Genomic DNA, 13,473 nt, shown 5'->3' with positions numbered 1-13,473 from the left:
ACAAAACTGCATGAAAATTTTCAACTCAATCGAAACTAATTTGAAATTCTGTTGCAAGATTCAACAATCACATACTAACATGAGAAATGAAATAAGAGTTTTCCAACAACAACAATAAACAACATGTTATATTTTTATCGATAACGGCAATAACGACTTAGTTCCAAAGTAATTAAGTCTAAAATGGCACAGCGGTCACGTTAAATCAGTGTTAGGTCACGTACGAGCAAAGCGAAAATAAACCGGAGGGTAGACAAACATGAACGCGATCCATCTTCACTTGCTCCTTCATCCATACCATCAATAACAAATACGCTGGCATGATTTATTGTATACAAAATATTCTCGTTACAACTTAAACAAACAAGCTAATATCAGGATTCTTTTAATTTTTTCTTTAGAATAGAATTAATTACGACCACCGCCGGTCTTTGCGCAAATATTTAATTAAGAACGCGGCAACTTCTTAAGAGAAAAGCGAAAGAAATACCTTTATTTCATATTATAGGGAGGTCTAGTTATAATTTACTCCGCCTACGGCGAAGTAACTTTGAAATGAGATTTAATTTATTTTCATCCATATAGACAATATTAAACGTTCGTATTTATTAAAATATTTCGTAAATTAATTGAGTCTGAACCGAATACCATTTTGTGTTTAGAACATTTTGATTGAAGTTTATTATCCTTATACAACATACATTTATAGAGATCATTAGCTAGTATAGCATATAATATCTTAAGGGTATAGAGAAAAGGGTGCCCAATAGTAAAGTTATACTGTGTGATATTTTATTGATAATTACATAATATAACCTTATCGTATCGCATATTTGGTTATTTATTTGTTTAGATCGATAGTCGAAGCTGCAAATATGTCGAAAAAGTAATAAATAACAGTTGGTCGCTAAATACGAGCGCACTAGTAAATTACTATGACATTTGACGAGTTCAACGAGTCGCTGTCACGTGCACCAAAATTGGTCCGATTGTTTTAGCCTCAAATGTTTAAAAATCTAAGCATTAAAAATCGACGAATTGAGTCTTATAAGTTGCCACACCTGAAACGGTTTTGTTTTCTTTATACGTGTTTTAACCGACGTAGAACAAATCCAAAACTACTAGTCCAATTTTGCCCAACATTCAAACAATAAATATCATTTTTACATATAACAAAAATATACAAAGAATAACTTATTTAATTTTATTTTTAAATTATGTGATTTTCATTGAATTACAGTTATTGTTAACTTAATTCAATATAATTAATCCCCGTTACTTAAATAAATAACTGTCGTAGCAACTTATTTTGCCCACATAAATTTCACAGCATTTTCCATTTTCACAGTTGTTAAGCAACTGGTCTGATCAGTACAATTCCAATTTCATTAATAAATTATGCTACATAAATGCGTACCTTTAAATACGCGTGTACGGACAGCATGTAGTAGGTATGTATGTATGTATGTATGTATGTCTGTATGTATGTATGTCTGTATGTATGTATGTATGTATGTAAAACAAATCATTATTTCGTATCGAAAATTAATTATTAACAGAAGTGATGTGATCAGTTCTGAATGTAGTAGTTTCAATGTTAGGAAAAGAGGTTAACCGCCATTGACGCAAGACCGTAATTAATGAGACCCGTTTGATAACTGTATTAATGACTAAAAGTTTTATATGTATAATATGTAATTTTGTAAACAAGTATCATATAAGGTTTCGCGTATATAGCGAACCCACAGCGGAACCGCAGGCGACGCGTTAAAACCGCTAATTCCCGCATTGGATTGAATTCAATTGACAGAAAGTAAATTTATTTATTACGCTTCAACTTTTTAACCAACAACCATGAAATTTTGTATTAACTTTGTCAGGAATACTAAAAAGGTTATAGTATAACGAAAACTCAAAGCGGACAAATTACATCTGACCCCGATGACAGACAGACAGCTAAGCGAAGCCGGGGCCGGCAACTAGAATAATATATATAATAATCATATCATATATAATATATCAGTTGCGATTCAACGCCGATGCGGTTACAGTGTCATGTACACGAAGCTTAAATATAGCATTGTTTGAAACGCAATACTTAAAGTATCTTATAGTATGTAAATAAGATATACCTACAGTACTCGGGTAGTAAAGGAAGGTAAAAGAAACACTTCTAGAAAGCATTAGGAAACCTTCACTTATTTTGTCCCTAGTTTTATTAGCTAATTTTAATAGAAAAAATCTAACGCAAAACAACACCGTAATATTGAAAGACGACAATGACGTTTGAAAAAACATTCATTAGCAAGTTAAGCTATCATTACTTACAAAATACTATTGATAAATGTTTTACACAGCTCCCTTAAAACGACGGCACCGCGATGTCTTTGTACACAGTATTGACCTGATGAATACTAAAAAAAGATTTCGAAACTGGAATCCCAGTAACAATAAAGTACTCGTTTTCTCGGAAACAATCAATTGAATACACCGAGCATAAAACGCTCGTGATAAAAAGTGGAATGTTTGAAATTGTAATTCACTCGATGTTATCAAGGAAGTACATCACCGAACGGATCCATCAAAATGACCAGTAAAAGAAAACAGCGTAAAGTTTTTAGTGGAATTCTTCGGCATCGTAACGAGCTAGCTGATTGGTGTGACGTCACCGATGTGTTCACGTGTAACGCTTATCTGTTTTCGGTTGGGAGCGCATTCCACTGAGTACTTCTCCCTATTCTATATTTATAGTTCAGTGCTTTACGTTACAACTATATGCCGTAACAACCGTTCCACTCAAGAGATAACTACATATTCGAATCTTAAAATGTAATTGATGTTTTTCTTCCACTTGGGATATTTTTACGGTACACTAAACGTTATAATTGTGAATAAATTAAAACAATAAAGTAAAATAATATCCATTTATTTCTTGTCGTATTGAAATTATTAGGCAAGTAAAATATTCGACAAAAACCTTCCCATTTTTTTCCCTAGTTCTTCTCAGGTATTTCGTTTCCCGTACCGATGGTAGTGTTCCCTTCGACTATAAATCAAGTAGTATAAAGCTTCTAAGTACAATGAATAATTTTGAATTTGAATTCGTGACATTTGAAATCAGAAAAAGCTACAGTAAGACCCTACGGAAACAATCACTTGCGGCATTCTTGATGACCCATGACTGACAACATGATGATCCCCGCTGTACCTCGTTTCCGACATGGGATCGTTGTTCTCATCAATCTCGGTTGGATGATTTGTATCTAAAACGCCTACATCTATTTAGAATTTATCTCGAAGTGATGTAATTTAAGAAAAATTTAACGCTATATATCTTGAAGCTTGAAGATTTACTGCTTTTTATATTAGTTTAAAAGCTTATTAGTCAGCAATACATATGATATGTCATGAAAGATACTAACCAAGCTTCACCATACATTTAAAACCAAAACAATACTAAAAAAAGTACATTTATATCAGCATTCTACGAATGCAGGTACAGTTCTTTTAGATATGATTTACTGTTAAAGTATTATCATACAGACTATTTTTCCTGCTATTTTTAAATATATTTAAAATAATCCGTTGACTAAAACATATTTCATAAATGTCAATTTTACCTTAATAAGGAAGGAAAACGCGTCTTACTTTATTGATGTGATCAATGGCGTTCTATATTAACACGTAATAGAAATAAAAGTCGATTAAAAGGCCACGTGTATTTCCATTAAGAACCATGTATAAAGTTTCAAATTAAAAAGCAAATATAATCTCTCATTGATGAGATTGTTGGTTGGCTATTTTTACTCAATCACGCTCAAAGGATTGGATGGATTGAAATAAAATTTCGTACGAAAATTTATTAAATGTCATATAAAAAAAAAAAAACAATACAATACAATCAGACCGGAAATTACCCAATTCCTTCTCGTTTTTCATAAAATTCTTTTATCAGTTCTGTAGGAATATCTTCGTCGAAATCCCGTACCTTTATCTATTTTGGTCATCTTATTATGTATTTAATTTGAAAGTAACATTTCATTTTATAAAGTATTACAGTGGCCTTTTTATAAATATAATGAGTAGTCCAGACTAGCGACCTCTTCAAAGTATATCCTAGGGAAGGCCAGAGACGATGAAAACTTTAGCATCATTTAAAGTTGTTGAAATTATCGTGCGAATAACTTCTCACTGCATTTTGTTTCGTGTCAAGTTTTTAGGATTCCTGCACGACTGAATCTTGTTGAGGATCGTTCATGCTGTTTCTGAGATGCTATTTAAATGAAGACTCGATGACTAGCATGTTTTGCGTGACTGTGGTCTGTGAAGCAGTTCAGGTTGGCTAGGCCACATATATTTACAATATAACTATTCTGGATTTGATATTGCTTCCCATTATTACAATTTTTCAAAGGGTGGCTGGAGGTATAGGCTTCTAAAACTTTACAATTCTTTTGTATCTTTGTCCAGCTTCAAAGATAAAGTGAACCTGATGAGATAAAGTGCAATGAAATATTTCCTTTATATATACTCTACCTATTTTTTTTTTTTGTAATTCCGTTAAGTTAAGAAAGTATATAAATCTATATTCTTAGCAGTCTTAACTGCTTACAACACTATTTGTAAGAAGTAACCTCAAAATGAAATTAATAGTAACACTCTAAATACCTTTTTTTTAACATTAAGCTTTAGATACCAATATTGCTATCATACAAATACAATTTGGAGCGTCAGAAGAAAGTTGGGCATGCTTTACCAATCTACAAAATAAATACATTACTAATCTTTAATTTATGTCATGCTTAGCGATGACCGGAAACAAATAATTATATACAGTCAAATATAGAAACCTATTAAAATTTTATAGCCACGTATCCTAAAAAGCGAAAAAAAATATTCAATGGAAATAAGATAAAAAAGTTGTTTACGTTAAGAGATTCAATTTCGTCACCAAAGATGCTTGGATGGCAACGATCAGCCATCCAATTCCTATCCATTACGTTTTCTTTAAAATTCAAACTCCTTTTTAATCAAAGAATCGAATTTCCATACTGTCTACTCATCTGTATATAATCGGAATGAATCGGTATCAATAATTAATTTGTTTAATTATAACAGAACGTCTACAGATAAAATATGTTATTCGGTGTGAATATAATTTAACATTATCCCAATATTGACAATATATGTTTGAACGCGTACTGCTACGCTCGTGTTCAAATTAAATGATAAAATAATTCAAACAAATATGTCTTGACATCAAAATATCTATGCCGACGTAAATATAAAATGAGATCAAAGAAACAAAATTTATAATTAACATTAGATATATCTCTGGCTTTTTTCAACGTGTTTACGGTCATTCTTTTTAGCGTAAATCTTCTTTCAAAGTTTAGGACTAATTGATTCATGGCTGTACCTACATTCGTAAAATAGGATCTGGCATCAAGTAAAGATAATACTCGTAAAATGGACAAAAAAAACAAACATCGTCATTCTGCGCTTGACGTCAAATCGCACAGAGATCAAAGTCACGGTGTTCAGATGAAAATTGACGAGTTCAAACTGATACTACATTACGTCTACATTACGACAGGATATATATGAAGCATATACAAATACACTATCTTTGCTTTCGATATCATTTACAGACAACACATACTAAATTTCAAATTTCATAAATTAAGTTACCACCGCCACCTCCACAATTAATTGAATTAAATTACATAGATATGATAAATAAATACAATTAAAGTATAATTATTTATCCGGCATTAAATATATATACTTACGATAATTTGAAAGTATGGTTAAAAGTCTTTCGTCATTTGTTTCAACGATGTACTCATTTAATTCAACAATGGCTTTAACAATGTCAGTCTGTGTTTTTTCTAGACAATGTTAAAATGCAACAGATGTACCATTGATAGCTGATCATCAATAGTTGTTTTTTTTAACAATTATATGTAAACAATATAGTTTTATTGTAAAAAATTACTTACACCAACAAACATTTGCACACGTTTTTATTAATAGCTTAGGTGACTTAAATGAAAAATGCAGAAAGATATACGCAATAACACTATCTAACTATGTATTCATATCGTATACAATTGTATGGTGAATGAATGAAAATATCTATCACGACAAAATAAATACAACACAAACAAAATAAAAACAGAGAATGATAATCTAATCAAATGTTTGGTCACCATTTACGACAAACATGCCGCATTACTTAGCGCCTAATTATGGCTCACTTAGTTTATATTTGCTCGCAACGTCGTCTACATGTTTTTTTTACCACTTCTCTTAAACCTCGTCTCTTTTAGTCGACAATGGTCACACCCAAAACTAGAATCCCTAAGGGTGTTATTTTTACAATCCCTTAGGCGTGGCGCGTATACCTTTTACAGTATAGGTAATTAGTTTCACCTGTTTTCGCTATACCTTTATACGAACATATATTTAAGTTTCACATGCGTCTCTTATATTCTTATCAATTACGTAATACATATCATGTAAATATAAACAAAATGGCATCTCGGTACATTTCTGAGTACGCATCACGCTACTAAGAAGATAAAAAGAAGCGACTCTTTTATGTCTCTTTAGGAGTTCAAGTTTGTTTTAAACTATACAAATATCTACTGATTACCATACCACAGACAATATAGTCGAAAGTAAAATAAAATATAAAAGAATGCAACAATACACCTATTATAATTGAAATAAGTACTCCAATCAGACGAAGTTGCAATTATATGTAAGACATTATATACAAGGGCATTTAGTAAGTATTAACAATAAGTTGTTATTTACTAAATTTTTTTTCAATACAGCTATATATATATTAAATGTAATGTAATGTTGAAATATAGCTATACAATGTTAAACTAGGTCTGACATAGACTCTAGCTATGTAAACAAAGAGCGCTTGATATAAATTAGTTAGCGTATTTTAATATTTAAAATAATGTCGTTAAAAAATAAATAGATGATAAAAGATTACTTCCATTATGTACAATTAAACTAAAGATGCAGAGGTCGCTTATATTGGCGCCAAGGAAAAAAATTACTACAAGTCGTAGTATATAAACTGTAAATTATAGAGAATAATTAATGATAAAACTATTTTTGTTAAAAGGTATTGTACATTTTTTAATTAATATCCGTTCTAGTTAATTTCATTCGAAAGTGCTTTAAGTTATTTAACTCTTAGAGGATCCTTTATGAGTTTCAGAGATATTGAGTTCGCCAAAAACAACTTGAAATTCGAAACAGCTCTTTGAAGTGGCAGTTTTATTAGACCGCCAATTTTAGTTATTATTCATTGAAGTTTTTGATGTTTCAAGAAGTTTTCGTTTAAACAAGTCGTTACCGTTTTTCAAGCAGATAAGGTAGGACTTGATTCGCATAATAATATTATAAAGGAGTTATGTATTTTTGAAGGGTCTGTAGTCTACTAAGAGACGGCTTAAATAGCTAATATTCCATTAATAGAACTTTAGATGTTTTTACCCAGTGCCTGTTATCAGATTAGCGTAAATGCTCTCTAAATATATATGTATACTAGTACGTAATCTTTTTCATATTACATATATATTTCGATTATTATATTTTACATTCAACACATCAGTTCTGTAGTAAGCCATTTTATTTTCCAAGTATATAATAAACCAAAATATCAACTGAAAATACATTATTCTATATAATACAACGGATGATAACAAAGCGTGTTTGTATGTATTGTAAAAAGTTGATATGTCTAAAGTCATGGAATTAGATTAGTAAAAGGGTGACCTACTGAATTTATCGTCATTTTTTTCAACAATTTAATTGTTAAAATAAGATTATATCTGCATACTTCGATTATATTACAACAACTTATAGCATGTAATATAAAAATGACTGTCATCTCACTACGTCTGTATGTGTATGTGTATGTATTGTGAGTATGAACATTGTATGCAAATTAACTAATGATATGACATTTGTCGATTCAGTCTGAAATATCGTACCATCTGACAGCTTTGAGCCTTTGCGAGCACTGTAACAATATATGAAATTTTTATGAATCTTAATATGATTCTATGATAATGTATATGTTGAAAATGAATTCCTCTATTTTTTTAAGAAAAAAAGACAGCGCGTGTCTTTCTACGCAGTACTTGCTACCCGTGCGAGGCCAGAACGGGTCCCTATTACTAATTAAACGATCATACCGTTCCCACGATACAGTTAACAATTTTAATCAGAGAGGAAGCTTAACCAGTACTGTGTGATGAAATAGTAATAAATTACCGTTCATCTTTAACATTATTGAGACACTAATCAGATAACCAGTCGTGCTATGACTCAGCTGTTTGATAGGGATCGTTGTAAATAACGATATTTCGAATACAAAATGTGAGAGGTCAGTTCTGTGTAATCATCGCGTTTTTGTATCAATCATAAATGAAATTACTAATCGATTATAAGAAAAATATTGTATAAATTAAATACTTTTATATTATATTTAAAAATAATGACTTGTTGTTTGTAAACTTTTCGTATTAATTAAGCAGTTTCACATCTTGCGCAAATAAAACAACACACAATTATTTTTTTTAAAACCATAATGAAAAATATTCTTTGGTGTAATGTATTATTGTATAAATCTATATATGTATTTATCTATGTACATTATACGGACAACGAAAAGCATTTGCACTAAACCATAAATCGTATTTTATAAAAAAAAGCATTAATACATGTGCAGCTTAAATACTATATACTTCACGGTAATATCACAAGCTCAGGTTTCATTTTTTTATTATTTTAAAGCGATATTAAAATTTCGTTTAACGCTACTATGTAGTAAATACTCGTGATACTTAAAAATTGTCGAGGTTGCACCAAAATCTTGACATCGCAACGTGAATCATGGGCTTCAAGTGGGTAGTCGGAGACGCGCATATCGTAATTAAGGGAGCCTTCCCTCTGTAGGGTGGAAAAGTGCAAGCAAATGAGGGGGATCGTTGCTTGGTGAATCGCAAATGCACCTTAAATATGCAGTTCTTTTGACGTGATTTCAAAATATTCAACATAGCTTTCCTTTTAAAAACCTCCATAACCTCCATTTAACTTTTTTTGTATTTCTATCTTTGTGTTAAAATATTACCAAAAAAAAATAAGTACGGTTTATTCTCAGGTGTAATCAACGTTCGAATATTGATGATACGAGACGTGCTTGACATTTTTTATAACGAAATAGAAACATGAGGCTAATTTTACAATATAAATGCATTAACAACATAAGTTTCTAATAAATTTTTTAACGTTTACAAAGCCAAGCAAATACGCGGGGCACTTCCAGGGCTCGTATTGTAGCTCATAATTCACGTCACGACCGGACCATGAGTAAGAGGCGCGTAATGCAGCCGAGGCCCGCCGCGTGCGCAGTAAATATTAATTAGGACAATCGGCGCCAACTCTTTGAACCATACGAGACTCATTCCATCGCTATGGCTATAGCACACTAAGTTGTAAAAGCATCTGACAATAATGATATAGTGGTTTAATAATAACATTAACATGACGTAATTGAAATAGCAGAACGCAGAACATCCTAATGTTACAAGTGAACGGAAATCAAAGTAACTGGACGAAACAAATAAGTTTCGTCGGTCATGACATATTATTTCATAGATCAACGATTCGTAGAGCGGATATCATGAGATACGCCTCACGATGACGCACAGTCAATGATTATAGCGGGCAAAAATATGCCGAATTAGCCAACGATTGCCGGCGAATTAACTTTCCGCGATGTTATCAATCAGCCAACTTCTTGAATTTTGAAGGGCATCACATTAAAATTGTGCTGCAATTAATAAGTTACATATTACCCAAAATATCAATAACATTATTAGTGACAGCTTAAGTAGAAGAATGAAGTTTTAGTGTTCTATTATAACCAAATCAATTATGAATCTACTAAGGGTTAATAATAATAATCAGTTTTATAAGCATGTTACATAAACAATTACTGAACCAGAATGTATTCATGTGAATTTAGTTTTTTCAATATATTTTATATTAAACATTTTATGATGTAAAAATGTATCATGTCACTTAGTAGATATTCTTAATTTGAAATAGTAATAGTTGATGTCCGATGAAGAAAATTGATTACATATTATACTTTGTGTAACTGAATAATTTTTATGTCAATCCAATTAGTTTTTAAACACAAAATGTGTTTTAACTACAAATATTTTCTTTAATTAAAACATTTATTCTTATATCAAAATTAATGACAGGCAGCCAATATTATATACAATTTATATACGAATAAATTGTGTATAGTATAATTTTTATAAGTTATAAGTGAATTAATTATTCGAGCAATTTGTTCTATTCTAATACATTTTAAATCTTTAAATATTACATTTGAGTACATGAAAAATATGACAGGCTCTACTTTATTTAAAGATAATTATTCTATGGTACCTGGGTAATTTTGTAGCAGAAGAAAAAAAGGGAAAAATAATTTTATTCTTTAACATAAAATTACTAATTGGTGTTCCTCATAATCTTGGCAATGCTCTACAATTAAGAAGTAAAAAGATAAAAAGTTATTTGAAGTGATTTAATCTTTATCAATGAGATACACTATAAAGATAACGTGGAATATTTTATAGTGACTTATGTAAATAAAAAAATGATATATTATAATTCTGCAAATAAAGGGTACAGTGACCTACATAAGTACTCGAGCAAAAAGTAAATTCAAGGCTACAGGATATATCACGCGTAGTATTCACGTAAAGAGCTTGTTACGAGATGTTTACCATGATAATTTTTATTTTTTTTAAATCTTTAGTAATCTAAAATATCATTTTCGATAAAATTGCTGTAGATTCTAATAATTTCAGTATGAAAACGGTAATTTTGAAACTTTTCTGATAATATAATTACGTAGTTAAGATAGTTTTTAAAAGTATACTTACGTGTGGCTGCTCACGAAACAACTGCTTTTTATATTTATTATGTATTAACAGCCACCCATTGGGCACATCGCATTGCACTGGGCGAAAAATACAGTAAATTACCGATTGATCCGGCCACAACTGTTTCTCGTTTACGACGAATTTATAAAAAAGTATACACAGACACCAAAATTTTGTTTTCAGCTGAAACGTTAACTACAGAAGAAACAAAATTAAAAACAACTTTAAACATACAATTAGCGTTTATACGAACAATCCCATCGCTTTTACACAAATGTCCACACCAAACTCCACAAAATCAAGGGAATATTGCGCACGCATCCGGTGGACGGATGACAAGCGCAATTTGACGGCTCGTTGATACAAACTTGCCAGCATATGTGTTCGATCTTTGACTTTTATTAGAATATTTAACACTGAATAATAAATATACTCATAAATGTAATAATTGCATAGTGAATACTCTTTATATTTAGAAAATTACCATCTCTTTGTTCTTGATGGATTAGATGGTTTACCGTAGCCTCGTATTAAAATATATACTGATAACATTCATAGAAGTCGATAACAATATTTAGTGTGAATTTGTCACTCTTGACAACTTGACATTGACAATTATATTGCAAGATTTCAATAAAATAACAAAACTGACGTGTACTCATTGTTGTATTACTATTGAGAAATTTCGAGTTTCATGTAGTTTGTAAATATAAACACAATGTCGGATACCGAGAGACTCGTAGACAATGGTGGGCCTTCGAGAGAAACTACAAATACTGGGTTAGAAGGTGACCGGCCAGCAACATCGGAACGGGATGCATATTTTCATGCACTTCGTCTATGGATCCAGCAGGCACAAATGTATCAAAATATATCAACTTGTTTTCCCTACTATATGATGACATTGCAGGGACTTCAGAACAGCCCGACGAACGTTCCTTTACTCAACAATAACTATCAATTTCAAGGACAACAGTTTCCTTTTCAAGTACCAATTCCTCCTCGACAAGCACCTGAAAATCAAGCTCCAGGTGATCCTCTATCACCAGCTGAAAGTATGTTCAATGTTGATGTTTGTAAAATTTTTTCGTTTCTAAAAATTGTATTTTATTAAATTGTTATGTTGAATTGCAGTTATAGCGAGACATGGTGGATTTGAGTATGTTATCCCACCTTTGTATAAGAGGCTATTGGCAGAGTTTATTGATTTTATGCTGCTGTTTATTCTGAAACTTATTGTCACATTCATAGCAGTGGATATGTTTGAATTAATGTAAGTAGTAAATATATATACACATATATATATTAATCATTTTAGGAATAAAGTTAAAGAATATATTTCATGAAGGCAAATTGTCTGAGGAAGTCTAGTTATCTTCAATTACATTAAAAAACCTTTTTTCAGTGATCTTGATAAGTTTGATTTCTACAAATTCAGTGAACATTATGATGATTATAAGTATGCCATGGAACTCACGTCAGAAATACTTCTTTTAGAAATAATTTACAGGATATTAGTATGTATATTCGAGGTATGTTGTTATTACTATTATTGATTTATTTTGAACACTATTTATAAATATTATTATTAAATAAAAATGTTATTATTTTGTTTAAGGCATTCTGCTTAAGTGGAAGTGTTGGCCGGACAGGAGGTGCTACTCCTGGAAAAGCACTACTCGGTCTAAGAGTTGTCACAGCATCTGCTGTCTTGCCAGTTGAAGGCAGACCCAAAGAAACAGTGATATTATATCCTGGAAAACCACTTACTTTCATTGTAGCATTATTCAGATCACTAATGAAGAATTTCTTAATATCACTCTTGTTTCCTCTATGTGTTGTGCTTTTCGTTTTTCGCCATAATCGCACAGGGTATGATTTATTATGTGGTGTTGTAGTTGTTGAAGAAAATATGTTTCCACCAAGACGACATGCACCATAATTTTGATATTTAAAAAATATCCTGCATAAATATATTGATACAAGCTTTTATGTAAAAATATCTCTACAAAACTTTATTATAATAAAAAAATATATCACCACCAGTGTCAATATGTCTGTTTTTCTGGAAAAAGCTACCAAAGGCAATTAGCAGTATGAGTAAGAAGAACATATTTTTGTAGGATGTTTCACAATTATCAGCAGTGTTATGCAAAACTCAAAAATTTGTTGGTAAAACTATGTTCAATTAATCAACACTTTATTAAACTTATTAATTTATATGGAAATACATTTAGCATTTCCAGGAACCAAAGGCACTATTTACATTATCCATTTTAATCTTTTGATAAAATCTCTCATTTTCCTAACATTGATAATAATTGTGCCATTGCTGTATGCAATAGAGAAATGTTACGGTAAATTGAAGGAATATATATTGCAATACTTTTAGGAAACAATAAATCGTCGTTGCTCCTGCAAAAGTCCCTGTGTTTTTTTCATATTTTTCTATTGCTATGCCGCTCTAATCGTAATTTCG

The 13,473-nt window shown here is 30.9% G+C and overlaps 2 protein-coding genes across 3 annotated transcripts in view; one reads left to right on the top strand and one right to left on the bottom strand.

Annotated features, from left to right (window-relative positions):
- The window catches only part of LOC124533263 (beta-arrestin-1), a 95,581-nt gene extending 84,228 nt beyond the window's left edge, over positions 1-11,353 (bottom strand). For both annotated transcript variants that reach the window (XM_047108487.1, XM_047108494.1), the window contains exon 1: positions 10,995-11,353. The gene's annotated coding sequence lies outside the window, so the exon portion shown is untranslated. The remainder of the gene's footprint in view (positions 1-10,994) is intronic.
- A 233-nt stretch (positions 11,354-11,586) lies between these two features.
- LOC124533289 (protein FAM8A1) lies at positions 11,587-12,946 on the top strand. The gene is made up of 4 exons (XM_047108506.1): positions 11,587-12,049; positions 12,129-12,267; positions 12,400-12,526; positions 12,613-12,946. The coding sequence occupies exons 1-4, from the start codon at positions 11,713-11,715 to the stop codon at positions 12,934-12,936; spliced, it is 927 nt and encodes a 308-aa protein (XP_046964462.1). The 5' UTR covers positions 11,587-11,712; the 3' UTR covers positions 12,937-12,946.
- The last annotated feature ends 527 nt before the right edge of the window (positions 12,947-13,473 follow it).

This window comes from Vanessa cardui, chromosome 1 (genome assembly GCF_905220365.1).
Source record: "Vanessa cardui chromosome 1, ilVanCard2.1, whole genome shotgun sequence".
In the NCBI taxonomy this organism is placed as follows: Eukaryota; Metazoa; Arthropoda; class Insecta; order Lepidoptera; family Nymphalidae; genus Vanessa; species Vanessa cardui.
This window is presented reverse-complemented; position numbering and strand designations above follow the sequence as displayed.

What these genes read in the sequence shown, in the direction of transcription:
- LOC124533289 (XM_047108506.1), top strand. Translation starts at nt 11,713, where the DNA reads ATGTCGGATACCGAGAGACTCGTAGACAATGGTGGGCCTTCGAGAGAA. An exon ending in GTGGATATGTTTGAATTAAT is followed by an intron (nt 12,268 to 12,399) that starts GTAAGTAGTAAA and finishes ACCTTTTTTCAG; the next exon opens with TGATCTTGATAAGTTTGATT. An exon ending in TATTAGTATGTATATTCGAG is followed by an intron (nt 12,527 to 12,612) that starts GTATGTTGTTAT and finishes ATTTTGTTTAAG; the next exon opens with GCATTCTGCTTAAGTGGAAG.